Genomic DNA, 22,168 nt, shown 5'->3' on the forward strand with positions numbered 1-22,168 from the left:
ACCAATCCACCTTAACCCTGATCGTAGACTTAATAAAGTAATGATTGATCTCTCTAAACACCCCTTACATAAGCATAAAAGTGTCCTAGATATATTTAATCATAGAAAACTATCAATTAATGATATGAGAGCTGCATTAAATCTTCCTAAAAGGTACTTTGTGATATTGAGACAAATAAGAGCAGTGCTTCCTAAGCTCCTAGATGAGACTAAGATAAAAAAAAAAAAAAACAAAGCATAAACTTCTGTAAAATGTTATGGTCAGCTTTTATTTTACAGACAAAAATGCTCTCAAAAACATATAAATTTATTGTATCTGTTAAATACCAAACTTCTATTCTTTATTCTAAATATTGGAATAAACACCACCCAACTATAACTTATAGTCAAAAACTTCAGTCTATCCAATTATCATTAAAGTTAATTACCTTAAAAAAACTTCTGTACACACAACTGATTGTTAATAAGACATGTCCAATGCCTGATATCTTCAATAATTACTATCCAATATCTTTTCCAAACTGCTCTTAGTGTAAATACCAAAAAGCTGATTTACTATCCATTTTTGGAGCTGTAAATGTTCTTATAAACTGTGGTGTTCCCTGAAGGTCAGGCTAGAGAAAATGGGTTATGAGTAATCCACTCTCCTGAGAATTTGCACTCCTGCGTATTCCTCCTGCTGGTGTATCAAAGCAGGATCAGCAAACCTTAATTACTCTTTTCTCATTGATTAAGCTTTATATTTCGCAAAACTGGCTTGAGAGATCAAAAATGACATGGGATGGATTTAAGTAGATTACAGTTAAATATATAACCGCTCGTAAATTAATAAATAACATTAATGTTACATGTTCTGGTGACTCCTGACGGGAGCAGCCGAAAGAAGAAGTTACATGTTCCCATTATGTACAGCAGTTGGATTCAGTTCTCAATCATAGTTTACAATAAAATTATTTTTTATAAGCTAATACCTATATTCAAGAGAGAGGGAACAAACCAGGGATACCGGCTACTTTAGACATTCATGATCTCTCTATAGTCTTTCTTTCTTTCTTTTTTGTATTAACTAATCATACAGAAATTGTGCACTGGCTTTTAGCACTTTTATATATAGTTGTATTGGACAGGTAGTGTGTTGTGTTTATTTTTGTTTTTTCCCTGTTGTGTGTAACCTTTTATTATAGTTTGATTTTTTTATGATAGCAATTTGTGAAAAAAATTAAATAATGATATTTTGAAATAAAGCACTAGAAGCTTATTTCCAAATTGTTTCTACTACAAGGTAATCCAGAATGTATGAAAAATAGGTTCTGTTAAGAAATTCTACAAAAATGCAGTTTACCTTACTGCATTGGGTCATCGAGGTTCCAAAGTGTTTTTTTTTTTTTTTTTTAATCGGAGACACAGACAGCTGTACTAGCTGGAGACCTGCTAATAGATCCCTTATAGTATCTCTTTTATAGTAGAATATAGCAATAACCCACGCCTGGGTGTGGGTAATGCTGGATTTACCCACGGTTGGTGTAGTTTGGTCAGGAGGGCGAAGCCCGAGTGGCCAAACAAAGCCAACCGTGGGTAAATCCACCATTACCCACACCCAGAAGTGGGTTATTGCTATTATGCAATGACATTATTTAAGAAAAAAAATAATTACTTTTCTTAAATAATGGCATTGTATAATGCCTCCTTGCTGCCCTTCCGCAGCTGTCTGGTATTCTGTGGCAGTTCTGATGTAATGCACATGCGCATGCCTACGCAGTACATCAGAGCTGTGGGCAAAGGCAGTGGTGAAAGCAAGATCTCCGTTGCTTTTTAAAAACTGTTTCGCTATGTTAAATGAGTTTAACATAGCGAGAAAGCTTTAAAAAAAGCAACAGAGAATATCCATTGCTTTTTTAAATGTTAAACCCATTTAACATAGCGAGACAGTTTTGAAAAAAGCAACGGAGAAAGCAAGATCTCTGTTGCTTTTTAAAAACTGTTTTGCTATGTTAAATGAGTTTAACATAAAGCAACGGAGAATATCCGTTGCTTTTTTAAAGATGTCTGGCTATGTTAAACCCATTTAACATAGTGAGACAGTTTTGAAAAAAGCAATGGAGAAAGCAAGATCTCCGTTGCGTTTTAAAAACTGTCTCGCTATGTTAAATGAGTTTAACATAGCGAGACAGCTTTAAAAAAAGCATCAGAGAATCTCTGTTGCTTTTTTAAAGCTGTCTTGCTATGTTAAACTCGTTTAACATAGCAAGACTGTGTAAAGCAACGGAGATCTTGCGTTCTCCATTGCTGTAAAAAAAGAGTTATAGCAATGGAAAAAGTCCAGGCAACCGGACCTTTTTCCATTACTATAACTCTGATTTACAACGTGCACGCTGACCAATCAATGTGCACGTTTTTGAATATTTAATGGGGGGGGGGTCGTTGTATAATATTGCATAGCTTCTATTTCTGAACATTGCACCTTCTTGTTCCAAGTAGAAAGGTATAAAAATGGAAATAAGTTGCCCAAAATGGTGTTAAATTGACAAGGTAGACAAATACATTAATTTAAATAGTTTATTATGCAAGATTGGTGTAAGGTAGCCATTTGCATGTAACTGGTCTTAGATTTCTTATAATTTGAACCTGTTTTAGAATTAAATTGCTATCAGTCTGTGTAATATATTCGTTATATATAGTATAAAAGTAGACATGCATCTTCTTTCTTAGGACCTAGCCATTGTGAATAAAAATGTGCTAACTTGCACACTGTTACTGCTTTTTTTTTTTTAACTGTAGATACCATGTTGTGAATGAGAAACTGCGTCTTCTTGAACAAGACAATGAAGGATTAAGAAAACAACAGAACATAGCTATGGACCAGTTACGTTTGCAGGTGCAAAATTTGAACTCTGCTCTTAAAATGGAGAGACAAAATGCTACTGAAGAAAAGTGAGTAATTGTCGATTTTTTTGTGTGGGTAATGGGTTCATATTAGTATAAACTGCAATAAAGATGTAGCCAAGCTAGAGTCGTCACTGTATAATAACCTTAAACCTCATGTGGTGGAGGTTCGTGAGATGTATGCAAATGACTCCTTGGGGGCATACCAGTGTTTCAACTACATGGCTTGTGATTGCTCACTACTTTTTACTTTTTAAGTCTTTAATCATAATCTTCATCATCAACCTTCCTATTTTCTACATGGGATGGGGGTGTCATGTTAACTGTAACCATCTCTTTTGATTCAATGCCACACTCCTGCCTTCCTCAACACTCATGTCTGACTGTCGCAGATCTTCTCTCACACAATCCATCCACCTTTTTGCTGAATGTCCTCGTTTTCTCTGACCTTCTTTCTGTCTGTCCCACATCATCTTCACCAGATTGTCTTCTGTTTTTGTGTACATGTGCCCGAACCACCATAAAACTGTTCTGTTTGATTTATTTTTTTTTTTTGCGTTTGGAGCTACTTTGGCTTCTACAGTTATGTCCTCATTTCTTTGGATATCCCACAGTGTGCATCTTACCACCCTTCTCAGGCACTTCAGTTCCATAACCTCTAGCTTTCTTATCTGTTCTGCCATTACTGCCCGGGTTTCTCTGCCATACAGTAACACTGGTTGCACCGTTTTTCTCCACCTTACTTTTCAGCTTCTTTGGCGGGTTTCTCTGCCATACAGTAACACTGGTTGCACCGTTTTCTCCACCTTACTTTTCAGCTTCTTTGACATTCTTCTGTCATACACTACCCCTGACACTCTATGCCAGTCTGTTGCAGCCCCTCTAATTCTAGCTTTAACCTCTTTATTCAGACTTCCCTTCTCCTCAACCACTCCTCCCAGATACTTAAGGCTGTTAATCTGTTCCACTGTCTTCCCTTTTATATCAATTTTCAACTTCTTTTTTTTTCCCCAATTTGTTGACATTACCACCGTCTTATCTGTACTTAGTTTCATCCCATGTGCCTTCAGTTTTGCATTCCATTCTCCTCTCCTTTGCTGAAGTTCTTGCTCAGCATCTATCTGTATGCATACAGCAAATTGTTGATCTGTTCCCTCCTACCTCTAATTTAGTCCATCACCAGTATGAACAGCAGTGGGCTCAGTGCCAAACCCTGGCGCACACCCACTCCCACTGGGAACCCTTTTGTGAGACTGAACACTGTATGTACTTGAGTAATTGGGTCCTTGTACGTAGCCTGCACTAATTCTACCAATATTTCTGAACTTCAGACGACCACAGTACTGCCCGAATCAGCTTTCTTGGGACATAATCATAAGCTTTCCCCAAGTGGGAATGTCCTGTTGGACTCTTTCCTTATCTCTAGGTTCTTCTCAACTGTCTGACTGCAAACATCAGGTCAGTTGTGTTGCTTCCTGATTTGAATCCAAATTCCTCGTCTCCCATCTTACTTTCTTCTACTGTGAATATCCATTTATCAATCACCCTCTCCAGAACCTTCATGCAGTGTGACAAGAGTTTGATAATAAATCTAAACTGCCCACAGTAGGATGTCTCCTTTGTTCCTGTACACTGACACCAATATGCTTATTCTCCAGTCATCTGGGATATGCCTTTCTCTCGTAATCATATTATTCAAACCTGGAAAATGATCAGAACAAAACCTGAGAATCCATTCATACTCCTTTAGTTCAAGCAAATTGTTATTATCTCCACCTCTGGTGGTAGGTTGCATAACATCTTTGACTCTGAAACAAAACCTGTGCTCTATGCCAAATTTGGCAGTATGTTTATAAAGAGCATTAACTCTCCACTGCTCTTCTAATCTCTGATCTATGTTCAATAATGCGTTCCTTCAATTTTCTAGTGGTCTTCCCCACATAAAATGAGGGGCACTTGACACAAGTTGCCAGGTACACCACATTAGATGTAATACAGGTAGCTGACAAGTTAAAACTATAAACTCTACCACTAACAGGATGTTTAAATTTATCACTATTGTCAGCAATAATATCAGAACAGCATGAACAATTCAGACATCTATAGGTGCCTGACTTAATGGAAACAATCCTATTTACAGGTCTTCTTAAATCTTTATCGCAAAGCAAGCTCTTCAAAGTCTTCATATTTCTATACGAAAAAAAGGGTCTATCACCCAAGACATCCTTAACCTCATTGGATGTCATCAATACAACCCAATTCCTCTGTATAATCTGTTTAACAAGATGTGTCCTTGCATTATAGCTAGTAATATACCTAATAAAGGGTCTACGACGTTCTGAAGTTATATGACTACACTCACCCTCAAAGAGAATAGGTCTCAACATTGTCTCCCTGTTAAATTCAGTTTTAGTTTTTAAATCTAATACTACTTCCGGGTCATAACCACTAGCTAAAAAATCCTTATAGACATTTCATCCAACTGCATACCAAAAAGAACATCATCAGTGTTCAACCTACTCACCCTATTGAACTGTGAAGTCACAGTACCTTTAAAAACATGTGGAGCATGCATACTATTATAATGGACATATCTCCCAGAATATACTTCTTTTTTATAAATACTGGTATGGACACATCCTTCTATCAGTTGTATTTTAACATCCAAAAACCCAATCACACTATCAGAAACATCCATCTTAAATTTTAAAAAATTCGTAGTAGTATTCAGATAGTAAATATATTCATTCAACTGCGATAACGAACCCTTCCAAACCATAAAACAATCATCGACAAAACGTTGATAAAAGCACACATTACTAATAAAAGGATTCTTTTCACTATATATATGGGTTTTCTCCCACTGGTATAGCACCAAATTTGCATAGGTGTTGGCTACCGAAGTGCCCATAGCTACACCAGTAAGTTGCAAATACAAACGTTCATCAAATAGGAAAATATTGTTTTTCAAAACTATGTCCAAAAGAGAGCAAATGTTTTCAACATGTTTAACCACAAAGGAAGGCTGCGAAATCAGAAATTCTCTTATAGAATCAACACCAAAGTCATTAGGTATTACAGTAAATAAAGATGCAATGTCTAGTGTTACAAATAAATAATCATCCTGTCTAAAGGAGCCATCTATACCATTGAGCCAAGCAAGTAATTTACAGAGAAAATCTGTTGCATCACGTAAAACAGTGGTACACTTCACCAAATAAAGTTGTAGTTGTGTCTGTAGGTAAATAGATATCGGCTCAGTAATCCAGCCCCCACCTGACACAATAGGTCTCATGGGGGGGTCTAACATAGATTTATGAATCTTAGGCAAGCCATATAAACATGGAGTCACAGGACAAGAAACAGTAAAGAAATGAAACAATTCTAAACTAATATCACCATTGAGTTGCAAGTCATAAATAACCATATTGACATAGCTAATGCACTTTTTAACATCCAAGGGTGTGATACATTTAAAAGCATTAGTATCATCAAGTAAAATAGAAACCAAATACATATACCTAGACCAGTCCATAAGAACTACCACACCCCCTTTGTCTGCTTGCTTAATGACTATGTCATTGTTAGCTTGCAAACTCTTAAGTGCTTGGTGCTCATCATATGTTAAATTAAAAAATCTTAACCTCGAGGAATCTGAATACAATCTCCTCAAGTCCATTTCACATAGGTCATGGAATGCTGTTAACACAGGCATACTAGTAGGTATGAATGTGCTGCGCCATTTACAACAAACCCCCACAGAATTAAAATCACCAAACGTTATTTTCAAATTCACACTCCTTACAAACATTTTAAGGTCTGTGAGTGCAGTCACTAAGTCATCATTTGCAGTTGGTATGAAATTAAGACCCTTATGTAATAATGAATAATGAGCAGTCTTCAAGTCAACAGCTGAAAGATTCAAAGTACCTTTAATTACTTCCGGCTTAGTTTGCCTTGTCCTAAAGGGCTCTCATTTTTCCGTTTGCCTGAAACTAAGGCCTGCCCTGTAAACGACTTCCTTCTGGGAGAAGATCGCTCAGCTACGGCTTCAGGTTGTTCCAAATGGAACCGCTTCTCAACAAAATTAAGAGTGAGTTGCTGGGTTCTCTTAACGCCACCCAGGTGCATATTAGCGTCCCCATCTTGTCTATCATTCACATCAGGTTGCAAGCAGCCGCTCGTGTAAGTCAGTGATGATGTCAACACGGTGGGCGTATCCAAAGGTGCGAGATTGGATGACAAAATAGGTGCCGGTTCCTGGTCCTGCAAATTAGCTGGTAAAACCTCCGGAAAGTCATCCAACGCATCCAAATTTGTTCTTTGACCACGAGGTTTGTTGTTAGACTGAGAAACCTGGTCAGATTTCGGCCATGAAAAGATATGGCCTTTCAAAGTCATTAATATCACGCACGAGTTTGCGTTTTTTAGTCGCCTCCAAACTATCATCCAAGGCTTGTATCCTGTCAAGTAATTGTTGATATACATCCCCCATAGATGCGAATACAGGCATATTCATAATACTATTTTTCCATATTTAATATTTCCTCTTTGAGCTCTTTTTCAACAATAGAAAATAACTCATTCATTAGTTTCATATAATCCAAACTTAATTTAATATTAAGTTGCTGCCATCGCTTCAGTAACTCCGGATAGGCATTCCCATAAGAAGGCATCTTGAGTATTCTTAAGCCTCGTGGAACAATGCCTCTATCTATATATGCGGAAAAACTAAACCACTGCCATTGTAGGCGCTTGAAAGCACCTACCTTCCTTTCAAAAAGTTGTAACCTCTTGTTGAAGTCTAGGTTAATTTCAGATTTTGAATGTTCATCACTTCCCAAAATAGGACATGCCGTAGAAACAAACTGCATTAATGGGTTGGTCTCATTCATAAAAAGAGACCTGACTGAATTTGCAGTCTTCATTGTTTCCATACCAAAATGTATGAATAAGGGCTGCAATAACGACCCTTAAGGTATTCTCAAACAGACAGCAGAACAGGAACTCAAAAAACCACAGGCTGCAGCAGAAGTGTGATAAAAACCACCAAATACGTTGAGAAAAAACACTTTATATAAATAACAACAGCAAAGCTTTTCTCTCCATACTGCTATGAGTACCCTCAGGGGCCATTTTCCCCTATCTCACTCAGCATCTTTATAATATCTGTTGTGACCTCATCTTGAGCCTGCTGCTTTCCCTGACTTCATTTTCCTTAGTCTTAGTCTTACTTCTTCTAGGGTGGACTCCTCTTCTTCTCTTATTGTAGGCTGTGTCTGGGGCATTGCAGCTTCTGTGGGATTTTCTTCATTCAGAAGTTGCTGGAAGTACTCCATCCGTCTGCCTTTGATGCCCTGTAGACTGATGAGCAGGTTGTTGCTGGCATCCCTTATGAAGGATATCTGACTGTCTTCTTTAGCTTTATGTCTTTGCCTTGCAACCTGATATAGTTTCTTTGAGCCACCTACTGAGGTACTTTCCAGAAGCTAGTAGAGTGCCTTCAATGCCCTGTCCTTTGCTATTGCAACTTCTCTTAACTTCTTTGTTTGTCAACTAGTATTCCCACGTAGCCTGGTCTGTCTCGTCTGTCTCTTCTGTCTCCACTTTTTCCTGCACTCTTTCTTTCTTTTGATGAGTTCTTAACTTCTGCATTCCACCACCAGCTTTCTTTATGTACGTTGTAGTCATACCTGTACGGCCCCATATCTGTTCTGTAGTCCTCACACATGCTGTTTCGAGGTGCTGCCATTCTTCTTCGGCTCCACCTATTTCCTCTACTTCTTGGGGTGCTAGAGTTCTGAGTAATTGCTTGAACTGTTATGCTTTCTCTCCAGTCAACTTCCAGATCTTCAGACTCGTCTCTGTTGACCTTAGAGCCTTCTCTGACCATTGCTTGCAGCTGTTTGTGGCAACCAGTGGTTTATGCTGTGATCTGACTGTTTCCCTGGGGATGACTTTGCAATCACAGATTCTACAACGGTGCTCTTTCCTTACAAGGAGGAAGTCTATGCGAGTTGCATTACTGACCACTCTTGCTTGTGATTTTGAGACTGTCCATCTTTCTGAACCATGTGCTGGCTACTATCAAGCCATTTGCCAGACACAAGTCTAGAATATCCTCTACTTCTTTATTCCTGTTGCCCCACCCATATGGACCCAGGCAGTCCTTGTTCTGTCTGTCCCAATATGCGCAATCAAGTCACCCATTATCAACACCAATTCATGTTCTCCTGCTTTATCTAGTAAGTTCTGCAACTGCTGTATGAATGGACTCTTCTCCTCACTGTCACAACCCTGCTGGGGGGCATAGGTGAGATTATGAGTACTGCCCTATCTTTGCACTGAAGTTTGCTTGCCATGAGTCTATCACTATTTCTGATGATATCCTTCACTGCCTTCTGAAGCCTCTCTCACCACAATCCCCCCACCATTTCTAGTCTCAAGTCTTCCTGAGTAGTAGACTCTGGATCCCAAGCCAAGTGTCTTTGCTGCACTGGCCTTCCATCTTGACTCTGGGATACATAGGATGTCCAGCCTCCTCCATATAATCATGTCATCTACTTACAAGCTGTGTCCTGTCAGTGAACCCACATTGAGTGCAGCAATTCTTAGTTCATGTTTAGCAGGTTGATTGGGTTTATACGGAGTTTTTGCTCAACAGAGCCGTCCTGGATAACCCAGTTTGGGAAACTGGACACCAGCAGGCCAGTAGCTTATTGACAGGCATACACTGGCCAATAAGGGAACACACACACCCTTCCCACTGTTAATATGAGTCCCTGGCATAGGTTGGAGTAGACCGGGACTTCAACCCACTTATCACCAGCAAATACCCATGCACATTTGGTGACATTAGTCAACATGACCAAATCACCTAGAGCCATATTTTACACCATCAAGTAGCCCCTGCCACTGTGCTCAGTCTGTGATCCATGTTCGCCTGTCTTGATGATACTGTGCCCCACAGTAGATGCCCAAAGCAGTTGGTCTATACAGTTCTTCCCCTGTAGGGCAACATGTAGAGTCTGTGCTGTTGCCCACAGCTTTATTCATTGGCAAGTTTGAGAAGGAAACACTCAGCATGTTTTTCAGAGGTGGAAAGAACTCCGCGGAGATACAGGGAGAACATGTAAACTCCGAGCATTGGCCAGAGGTAAGGATTGAACCTTGTACCTTGTGCATGAAAAGTGAAGACCTTAACCATTATTTCAACTGGCCTTTAAAAAAAGGTCAAAACATGCATGTTTGCAGTTAGTGGGGTTTGGCATTATTGGCCTGAATGTACCCATAAATACTTAAACAGTAAAAAGTCACTGGCATTCAGAAGCCATGTAGCTGAGACACTGGTATGTCTGTAGAAGTAATCATTTGCATGTATCTCATGGGCCTGCATTACTAAGGGAAGAGTCTGGCTTGGCTGGCTCTTTATTACAGTTTTTACTGAATGGTTTATCTGTGTTGCCTTTTTACCCTTTGGTTTGGCTTTCATATATGCGTATTTATATATATATATATATATATATATGTGTGTGTGTGTGTGTGTGTGTGTGTGTGTTGGCCCCAGATTATTAGATGCATATATATATTTTTGGCAAATATAGGATGGCTACAAGGGTTGAAAGAGTTTTAAGTTGTTAGACATAGGCTGTGCTTCTTCTTTGATGCCTAAATTTGCTTGACAGTCTACCAAGTAAACATGCGGAAAACCCTGTGCCCCCCGGAGTTGATGCATTTCCTGCAAAGGCAAGGTAAAGCTAAACTGTGGGCCTCCTTTTTTATTAAGTGACTGCCATAGCAACAAATCCATTTTCCACTTTGAACCTAAGAGTTGTTACTGCCAGGTGGTTTTGCAGTTTACTTGGGTCATTGGACTGAACCGCAGCCTCACCAAACAGTTTTAAAGTCAGCTCTAAGCCCTCAGACAGGATTGTGGCCAGCATTATTATTTCTGAAGCACCAAGCTAGTGGTCTAGGGATTAAAATTTTGGTCTATTTATATACTTCAAACTAAGCACGGTACAGTAAAACCAGACCTCATAAAAGTAAAACATAAATATATAAATGCAGATGTCAGTCTAAATATGTCAAAAATCAAATAACATTGAACTTATAAAAGACTGTGAATTGAGATAATAAAATGGCTAAATTGTAATGCTTAATAGGATAATTGAAAAAGTTGAATTTTTAAAGATCTCTTGAAACATGTCAGTGTTAGGGACTGAAAGCACCTGAAGTAGTAGATTTCAAAAGTGTGGAGAGTGAGATGCAAATTAATAAATCTTAGAGGACTCCCTCTATACCCTTCAAATCAGTATCAGCACCAGAGTGACATAGCAGAGGGATATGGCCAGATGGTAATGTACCAGAAAGTCAATTAATTTAGGGTTAGATGAAGCTAATGATATTGAACAGGCAATCACTAAAGAGTCTGGAGAACCACTGTAAGGTGTACCAGTCATTAGCAGGGCAGAATTGTGGGGTTGCTGCAGATGATCATGTTCCATGTCTGGAAGTCCTTGGAGCAGGCCCTTAAATTAAGGTACGTGGGAAGAAGCCATAGCTTAAGTAACCACACCCAGGCTCGTAGATGGAAGAAGTGCCTCCTGTGGATAATATTACTTAAGTACAAGAGATTAATAATGATATACACCAGGGCCACAAGATAGGTTATCAATGATATTCCCATTATGTGCACCTTTTGAAAAACATTACAGGCTAATGCTTCCATAAATGATTCAGTGATTCAAGACTAGAAGGTTAGCGTGTCTGAGTGTAGCATGTGTAGCCTTAGCGTCTATTTCATATATTTTGAACTTCAGCTGATTATGGACCATTGACTGAGGGATACAGTCAGCTCTTCTGCAGAAGAATTATTGACTTGAGTTATTGTTCTGTGAGAAAGAAAAGTTTAGCTGCATGTCATCAGAGAGGAGTCATGCTGTTTATCAACCTGAGCTTCATTGAAAGTGGATTTGGCTGTTCTGTAAGGGATTATCTAGGAACTACTGTTCACTAAGGAATTCATGACTAACTTAGTATCTTGAGAGAAAGAAGGGTTTAACTGCATATCATCAAGGGGGGTCATGCTATTGGTCAGTTTGTGTTTTGCTGAAATGGGAATTTGCTGATCTGATGTTGTCAATCTTCACATAATCCTTGACTGTGGGCTCTGTTCCGAGTCTTGGAACCAACTCTGCCATTATTCCAGTTCACATCTTCCAAAAACTCTAGAGCTAGGTTCTACCCATAATGCTCCTCACCAAATTACCTCAGATCATGTTTACTGCTTTGTAGTGCGAAATGCATTCAACCAACCTCTTGAGCTTTGGCTTTTCTTTTAGCTGTAAGTTAGTTTTTTTATTATTGTCTAACTTTTAAATTCTGTTCTTTGCTCTATTTTTTTTGTACCCACTCCTCTAGATTCCTGTAGGTGTGTGCATGAGTGTGTTTTCACCTCTCTTTTACCATTAGGTACTGTAAGATACCATCATTGGCATTCATTCCTTTTACCTTTGGGTAACCTCCTTTACCATCGTTGGTAATTTCCTCCCTTCCTTTTCTATTACATAAAAAAAAAGTTCTCTTTATTAAGCTCATCTGCATGTGTATCTGTGTGTTTCAGGTGGCCTTAGCTTCTCTCATGGCCGGCAAACCCTCTAAAGGCACCTCTGGTTTCAAGAGGTGTCAAAAGAGTGAGAGAAAAATGCCAACTTCGGATGAACACACATTTTGTGTGCATTGTCTTGGTACTGTCCATCTTCAGGAAGATTGCGCCATCTGTCACGGGTTCTCTGCTAGAGCCCTGATAGAGCACAAAAATAAGCTCTTACTTAAAGGACTTTTGAAGTCTGAGTTTGAAGAGGCTGTCTCTGGTCCCAAAACAGAAGCCAGTTCTTCTTTGTCATCTTCCTCTTCAAAACCAAAAACGTGCACTCATTCAGTTCCGACAGCCTCCTTGGAACCAACTTCAAAATTGGCTAAGTCTCCCACAGTGCCAACTGTCTCCTCGACACCAGTGGGAAAAACATATTCTTTTTTTGACACCAACCTCTTCAGCTCCAGTATCAGTGCAGACGACTCTCCCTTCAGTCCCAGTGGACCACTCTGTACCAAAGGAGTCTCAGATGTGAGTTCAACCATGGACATTGTATTCACCCTCGATCGACCCATTCTCTGACCATCCTCAGAGTCCATTTTTCGGAGAGACGGCCACCAAGGTTTCCATTGGCCTCCTGTATTTGGTCAACTAAGAGACTGTCAGAGACTGACATTATAAGACTGATGGACCAGTTCTGACAGCAAGGGGATTACTTCCATCTTTGGTTCCTAGCCTTGTTAGCTTTGGAACCTTGCCTTCTTCTACACCCATGCAAATTCCTTCTTTGACTCCAGCTGATGTTGGTGCCGAACATCCTGGCTTCGACTGTTCCAGTGATGGTCAGAGCTCCTTCTCTGGCATCGATAGTTACCCTGAGCTCTTTTGGTTTGTTAGAACCAGAGACCTCCCAGGGTCAGGGCTTCATTGCAGTTCCGAGGGGCAGGGTTCAATGCAAGTTCAACCCTGGCTTCTGCTTTGAAGGCAGCTTCCTCGATGCCAGGTGGGACCAAGGATCCAAATGAGTCTGTTTCGGTTGTGGGCTCCCATACCTCTACGGGGGGGGGGGGTCTTCTGCCTTCCAGGCTATCAAGAGGGCCTTGTCTATTGAGGACAAACAGTCTACGCCTTCCCTGTCAGGCCAAACAACTTGTCCATCCCCTCGACCGGTGCTTCCTTCATTTTGTTTCCTGGGACAGAGGGCACAAAAGCCTCAGGAGTAAACCACCTTGGTTATATTCTCTTCAGATACCTTTCCGGAGCACCCCCACCAAAGAGGTACCTTTGAAGAAAAAGTGCAAGAGGAAGCATTTGGACTTCCCTGAAGAGTCCTTTAAAAAGATACAAATTTTGAAGAAAAGGAAAGTTCCCCCAAGTCAGCCCCTGAAGATGTTTCCTTCGGGACATCTTAGAAATCCTGAAACAGAAGGGTGGCTGGACTACACTCCAACCTTCCTCAGAGGAATCGGTATACCTAGAGGCTTTTCACACCCAGCCCTCTACCATCTCTCTGCTCGCTGATGATCTTATTAAACTGATCACCCAGCAGGCCTGGAAAGTTCCTGACTCTATAGAGCTGATCATTAAAAGACCTGACCCGATTCTCTGTGCCCGAAAAGATGAACCACACTGGGCCAAGGGCATTCTGGCAGACTCTAAAAAGGAACTTGCTGAAGAAAGTCCAACTATCCATCCTCCTAACAAGGAGTCTAGGACTATGGATAGATTTGGGAAGTGCATTTACGCGTCATCGACCTTTGCTCTCAGGTCCTTGAATTACATGATGCTTTTTACCAGGCGTCAGAGAGATCTGATTAAAGAGCTTTCAGATGCTGTTACAGGAGCAGTAGCTGAAGGGGTTTGAGATAAAATTACTTCCCAGCTCACCACCCTTGAGTCTATTTCCAATTCGTCCATGAGGCTAATTGCTCATGCAGCCGAAGGGACGACAAAAGCAGCAGGTGCGGGCGTAGCCATTAGGAGACGTGCCTGGATCTGCTTGTGTGACTTCGTAGAGCCATTTGAGTCTTCTTTCATCAGTGCTCTGTTTGGCGGATCATCCCTGTTTGGCCCCAAGGTTAAAGACACTCTAGCTAGATGTGAGAAAGATGGCAAGACAATTTCTGCCATGGGTGCATGCTTCTCCATACCTTAACGGCCCTACTCCAGGAACCAGAAAAGTGGGAAGCTATAGTTCAAAAAGACCCAAGGACCTTTCCAAGACTGGCGTGGCAGTGATTTCCCTGGGACAGAGGGGGAAGTAATAATGGAAGATACCATCCAAGAGGCAGAAGTAGTCTGTGTAACCAGGGGTCCAAAGATTCTTTTCTTTGGTAACTCCTACTAGCGCTCCTGAAAGGAGGCCCAATTTCCTTCCTCTGGAGGTAGTCAGGGGATAATTATCCCTGCACCAATCTGCCTTGCTAGAAGTGACAATGGAGAAATGGGTACAGGGAATCATTTCCAGAGGTTACAACATCCCCCTTTCAATGAAGTCAAAAACACCAACAACACTCCGAGGTGTTCCACCCAGTCACAGGGAGGCAGCTGTCTTAGAAATTCAAACAATGCTTGACAAAATAGTCATCCAGGCAGTCCCACCAGACCACGGAGGATCCAGAATTTACTCAAGGTTCCTTTTAGTGCCAAAGAAAACTGGGGACTGGAGACAGATTTTGGATCTCAGTCAGTTGAACAAATCAGTTCAAAAAACCAAATTCCAGATGGTCTCTGTTCAGTTAGTACTTCCATTCTTGGAAAAATATGACTGGATCTGCTCAGTCGATCTTCAGTATGTGTAATACCATATAAAAATGGACAAGCATCCAGAAGATTCCTGTGCTTCCAGCTGGGAGCCGGTCACTGTCAGAGCACTGCCCTTTGGTCTCACCACAGCCCCCAGGATGTTTACCAAATGTATGACAGTGGTGGCAGTGCATCTCAGACTGCTAGGATTATGAGTATTTCCATATCTAGATGACTGGCTCTTTACCTCTCCCACCAGGCGTCAACTCGTAAAAGCACGAGATTACTCTCTTCATCTTTGCTGTAGCTTAGGAATCACTATAAACTACAAAAAAATCACATCTGGAACCGTCACAACTACTGGAATTCATTGAAGTTATGCTAGATACAGTCAGTGGCTTTGCATCACTTCCCCTAGAAAGACTCAAAAGAGTCAGATCATGAGTGAAACAAATCATTTGCAGCAAGAAAGCAACAGCGAGACTCCTACAAACTCTAGGGTGAATGGCAGCCTCTTTCACTATAGTTCCTTTAGTCAGACCACATGTGAATTCTTCAATGGCTTCTGGCCTTCCAGTGGTCCCTATTGAATCAGCCAATGTCCCATATAGTTATGATCACCAATCATTGCAAAAAAGACCTGAGTTGGTGGCTGCATTCCAATAAAATCTTGTCGGGCCTTCCTTTTGTTCCCCCTCTACCCCAAGCCATAGTGACCAGGGACATCTCCCAGATAGGGTGGGGAGGCGCATTATCTGTGAAGGACAGTCCAAGGAACTTGGTCCCAGCTGGAGGCCAACTTGCATATCAACATTCTAGAGATGAGGGTGGTGATTTTAGCCTTGCAAGCATTTCAAGATACCCTCCATTTTGGAACGATTGCAATTCAAACAGACATGTCTGTAGTCTGGTATATCAACAAACAAGGGGGGAACCACATCGTACTCTCTTTGTCAGGAAGCTCTCAAAGTCTGGCAATAGGTGATTTCCTCCAATCACTTTCTAACAACAACGCACATTCCAGGGAGCTCTACAGTGATTGTGGACAAGTTGAGCAGAACCATTCTCATGCATCACGAACTCAATCCAGTGGTGGCAGAAAAGATATTCTACCACTGGGGCCAACTCTGCTGCCATCTGTTTGTGTCCCCTATGAACGAGTGTAATAGTTACCTTGCTGTAATCCCCCCCCAGGGGGAGTCACCCAGAGACTCTCTCCTTTATGATTGGCCCCCAGTCTACTGCACACCTTTCCCCCACTCCACTCCACTAATATGTCAAATTCTAAAGAAAGCCAACAATTTGAACAGAGTAATCCTCATTGCCCCATTCTGTCCTCAACAAGTCTAGTTTTCCTTCCTTTGGCCTTATCTACTTAGGAAACCCTGAGGTACCGGACCCAGCCCCAGACCTGTTATCCCACCTGGAGGGAGTGGTTCATCCAAATCTTCAGCATCTCAAGCTCGCTGTGTGGCTTGTCCAGTTCCCATGATTGCCAGGCATTCCTCCCTCACTTCCTCAGTCCAATGCATCATTCTGGTCCACCACAAACCCTCAACTAGAAAGTTGTATCATAACAAATGGCTAACATTTGCTAAATGGTCACTTGACTGTAATATTGACCCATATGGTGCATCTGTAGACAAAACTTTAGATTTCTTAGCCTTACTCTACGAGTCTGGCTCAACAGCTTCTACCATTCAGGTACATCTTGCTGCAATATCTAACTTCCATATTGGTTTCAACGGTTTATCACTTATATCACAAACTTTGTAAAGCTTTTTTGAAAGGAACTTTTAATGTTCTGGCCTCCATTTAAAGAACCCTCTGCTCCATGGGATTTGCATTTAGTACTACAGTCTCTTATTTCTTCCCCCATGAACCGTCAGCATCTTGTGACTTAAAATTCTTATCCTGGAAAACTTTATTTTTGATAGCTGTCACTTCGGCCAGGAGAATATCGGAAATTCAAGCTTTATCCTGCAAAAAAACCCTATTTGATATTTCATAAGGACAGGGTCTCCCTTAGAACAAATCCTTCTTTTTTTACCAAAGGTTATTTCAGAATCAAATATCAATCAAACTTTACATCTCCCGGTCTTTTTCTTTATTTTTCCAACAAGGGGGAGTACTGTCTACACTTATTTAGGTGTACACAGACAATTATGTTTTTACCTTCACAGAACAAAGGACATTAGAAAATCCAACCAACTCTTTATTACCAACTCTTTATTGCCTTTTCTTCAGTTTCTTTAGGCAATCCAGTATTTAAGGTTACCTTGGCAAAATGCCTTAGGGACTGTATCACCTTTGTTTACAACAGAAAGGGCTCCACCCACCACATCCTATAAAAGCACCGTCAGTGAAAGCCATAGCAGCTTCTGCATTTTTCTCATGCCAGAACTTCCTTAGATGATGTTTGTGCAGCAGCTACATGGGCATCTCCTCATACCTTTATTACTCATTACAAACTGGACCAGGTCTCTAGGGGACATGCATTATTCGGCTCAATGGTGCTCAGGAATATTCTTCCGTGAGACCTCCCAAGATTCAGATAGCTAGGGACTCTGCCCCACAGTAATGGATTATGCGAAGATTGACAACACCAGATAAAGAAGTTATGTTTTACCATAACATTCCATCTGTGTTGTTGATCTTCACTAATCCTTGATATTTCCTCCCTCTTTCCCCCTGCCTTACAGCTCTTGGTGGTCCAGATATTCCCAAAGACTGGCTTCATAATAGGGACACAGATTTGGTCTCTTATCTAGTACTTCTTGTCCGTCACTATTGTATGCAAACTCGATTTGAGGTAATTTGGTGAGTAGCATTGTGGGTAGTGCCTAGCTCGAGAATTTCTGGAAGGCGTGAGCTGGAATAACGGCAGAGTCGGTTCTGAGGCTTGGAATCGAGCCCAAATTCAAGGATTAGTGAAGATCGACAACACAGATGGAACATTATGGTAAGACATAACTTCTTTTTTGATTTGGTTGATTCCATTTTATCAAAATCTGATCATTGGAAGCAGTGGAACTTTAGAACAGTGATGGTAAAGATGTTTCTCCTTATCCCCATTGTTGAGCAGTCTCCAAGCCATATTTAGAGATGTGAGGTTGCGGAGTGCACATGGTCTTGAACCTTCTGCAAAGTCTCTACTTTATTTATTTATTGTATTCAGTGGGATGACTCATGTGGGTGTGTGTGTGTGTGTGTGTGTATGTGTGTGTGATGTGTGTGTTTTCCTTTGAAATGAGTGCCATTGTCGACATCAGATGCTGCAGTAGTAATTTTTTTCGTATGAGTTTTCTAGAGAGAGCATGTACACAATTAAACAAAAGCAGGGCATGTATGGAACCTTGCAGAACTTGTCAGTCTAAAAGGTATGAAGAAGAGGATCTAGTCCTGGAAACCAGCCCACCAAAAGTAGCACGGTCACACCTCTCAAGTGCTGTTCTGCGATTTAGGCAGGGAGCTATGATTCTGGCTCTTAAATTTCGCTGTACACCTTCTAGATTAACTGATTTTCTTCCTTGCTAGGGGTGGTCACTGATACATACTTTGCTGAATAGGGGATATCCACCCAGAGAAAGATTCATTTTGTATGTGGGATGTAGCATCTGAAAACCTCTTATGAAAAATAAAAAGGTAGTGCTCTGTTGGTCTCCCTGCTAGGATTTTTAACAGTCATGGATAGCTATGACTTTTAACAGTTATTGCTGTCAGCCATCTCCACTGGTGAAGAAGGGTGAAGCCCTGACCATGACTCAGGTGACATAAGTTTGAATAGTGGTTCTGGCAGCTGATGGAACTGGTGTGGGGGAAAAGACGAACGATGTGGCTTTACTGGCTAGACTTTCTTTGTTAGAGACAGTGGTGTGAATGCCTGGGCACTTGGTACCACAGTAGAATCTCTAGTAAAAAAAAACAGAGATGCCATGGAAATGTCTTTGATGGAGGCAGGGCTGTCTCGTGTGGTTGTATCATCTGAGGAAGTGAGTGACGTGCTCAGTGATGTCTTTTTGTGTGTCGAACACTGTTGGAGCAGTGTTATGCATGTTCAGATGGGTTGGGACCTTAAGGCATAAAATATCCTGGCCTTGGATAGGTGGCAAATATGCTGTATGTTGCCTTGCTCTACCCCTGTGAAGAACAAATAGACTATAGGCCTCTTACCTCTTGGGGGATAAATGGCATAATAGAGCATATAGAGACAGGTAAGAGTGACAATCCAATGTTTTTTTAATCTGCTTCAACACTTGGGTCAGTGGATCTGACTGCATCCAACCTGGCATCAACTCTAAAACTTCTTTTAGTTCCAGGGCTGTGATTCTTCCCCTGCCCATAATTCCCTGCACTCCTCCCTAATACCTCAGATCTTGTTTGATGCCAAAGACTTTGGTTGTGTTTTCGAGGGCTCCCTTTTGCAGCATGTATCCTTTTTCTGGGATTTAAGCTAAACTCCTTCCCCACTGAAAGTTTCATGAAAATCTATATTTTTTCCAGTTTTTTAGTTGTTATAGTTAAATCTTATGTGTGTGTTTTTTTTCTTCATATTTAGCTTTTTAGGATAATATAGAGTTAGGTAGCTTTAAGATTAGGCCTTTATATAGCGCTTATAGTTAGACTTGGATAAGTAACTGTTTTTTCCAAATAGCATTAGATTTTTAGATATTTATATACTCATTGTTAAGGTTTAGAAATATGTATGTATGTATGTATATATATATATATATATATATATATATATATATATATGGGTCTACCTGATGAGGCTGACAACCCAGAAGACCGACACAGAGATGAACGATACCAGAAGGACGACGGTTGAAATAGCCGACAACTGGAAACCCCGACACACAAAACACCGAAAAGCAAGATAAGCATTTCCGCACTGTAGTGCGATCTCTGAGTTGGTATATTAAAGTTACAGGGGTACAGGGGGGCATAATCCCCCTGCTGGCTTCGTGAAAGTAAGTTCATTTTCTTTTTGTTTTAGTTAATTGCTGTGTTTTGATTCCGGAGTGACTGCAGATGTCTTTGTATGCTGCTGTTGTGTTTTGTTAGGGTTATGGTTTGTCGGGATTGTGAATTGTCGGATTTCTGCAATGTCGTTATTCTGGTCTCTGATATTTCGTTGTCGGTGTTATCAGCTTTCAGCTTTCTCAGGTAGATCCATGTGTATATATATATATATATATATATATATATATATATGTATATATGTATATGTGTGTGTATATATATATATATATATATATATGTATGTATATAGTTACATAGACTTGGATCTATATTTTTGTGTGGTAGAGTAGGCTTCATTGTCTGCAGGTTCTTCTCCCATGTCTACTTCTCCTTCCAAGAGAGTAGATAAATCTAACCTTAAGGAAAAACCCGAGGACAGAGACAAGGAAAAGGAGAAAGATAATCCAGAGAGGACTGAAAAGCCTGGTTTGGATTCATCCAGTAGATGTTCTTCGGATCTGACAGTACTGGTCAAAATCTTTGGCTCTGCTTCCTGTTTTCCTCAACACCAGTTCTCACTGGAATGAGTGAGCCCAAGGCTCCCGTCTCCAGTTCTACAGGAAAGGAGATTCTCAAGACCACCCTTGCGGCATTATGCTCCCTGTCATCCTGAAATCGTACAGAACAGGTTGCCAATAGGATGATGAGATAATTTCTCAAGCTTTAGATCCAGCTTTGGGATTCTATCAGTACTGTCCATGGGGAATGTACTTGTAAACCCCACCAGGATTCTGTTTCTTCTTCCTCTCATTGTCCTGACATACAGGGACAGTTAGAACCACACGTTTCTAAGATTCTTCCTGTGTTAGTTCCCAGTCTGATTTTGAGCCTTCTGATCTTTCATCAGAAACAATCCATAAGAAACAGATGTGCAAACAGAAACGCATAGACTCATCTTTAGAGTCCTTCACTGACGACACTGATTTGGATGAAATTAAAGGGCTTCCCCACTCTCCTTCTGAAGACATCGCCTTTGGAGAAATCCTTGAATTGATGAAGCAGAAAGGGGGATGGTCCACCCAAAACCCATCACCCCAAGAGCCAGTTTTCTTGGAAGCTTTTGGTTCTGGCCCAACATCCTGGGTGGTACCACCCATTGATCCACTAATCGATCTTACAGCCCAACGGATGTGGAAGGACTCTGATGTAGGAGATCCCATCGCTAAGAAAGCAGACAGAATTTTGACAGCTCCAAAAGGCAGAAACCATTGGAGCAAAGCCCTCCAGTAGATGCTGTGGTGGTAACTGCGGCCACAAAAAAGGAATTATCTGAGGAAAGTTCCTCTGTTTGTCCTTATAGGTTTAGGAAATAGACTTGTGCGTCAGTGACTTTTGCTCTCTGGTTGCTGAATTGTTTAGCTTGTATTACTAGGTACCAGATAGATTTGACTAAAGAACTCTCTGAGTCTGTCTTGGGTATATTGTCTGCAGATGTTCAGATGACTGTGGGCTTTAGTTATCTACTGTAAAGTCAACCTCCAATGTAGCCATGTAATTGCTTTCCAGTGCAGCTGATAGCATGACCAGTGTAGCAGATACCAGCATCACCATGCACCATCATGCCTGGATGTGCCTTTGTGACTTCTTTAAAACATACTTTGTAAATGCTCCCTGTGATGAGCCGACATATTTTTTACCCAGAGTCAAAGACACTCTTACCAGGAGCCAACAAGATGGCAGTGATCTCTCTGCATTGGGAATCTGGTTTTCAACTCCGCAAAGATCATTCAATAGGAATCAAAGGATGAGGAAAAGGATGTGGTTCTGAAAAATCAGACTTCTTTCCATGATCTTCTGGTGATTGCCTCTGCCATGAGGAAGGCCTGAGGTACTTCAGAAAGTCATTGTCCTTGAGGCAGAGTCAGACCATATACCCAGGGCTTCGAAGGTCCTTTTTCAGAGAACCCAAAAGAAAATATC

General features: G+C 40.9%; 1 protein-coding gene across 1 annotated transcript in view; it reads left to right on the top strand.

The window, feature by feature from the left end:
• LOC122808948 (NF-kappa-B essential modulator-like) overlaps window positions 1-22,168 on the top strand; it is a gene marked incomplete in the record, with an annotated part of 2,932,895 nt that overhangs the window by 1,292,778 nt on the left and 1,617,949 nt on the right. The window contains 1 exon segment of the mRNA XM_044080106.1: window positions 2,779-2,931. Within this exon segment, the coding sequence (XP_043936041.1) occupies window positions 2,779-2,931 (153 nt within the window).

Source organism: Protopterus annectens, chromosome 8.part0 (genome assembly GCF_019279795.1).
Source record: "Protopterus annectens isolate FY-2018-M chromosome 8.part0, PAN1.0, whole genome shotgun sequence".
Classification (NCBI taxonomy): Eukaryota; Metazoa; Chordata; order Ceratodontiformes; family Protopteridae; genus Protopterus; species Protopterus annectens.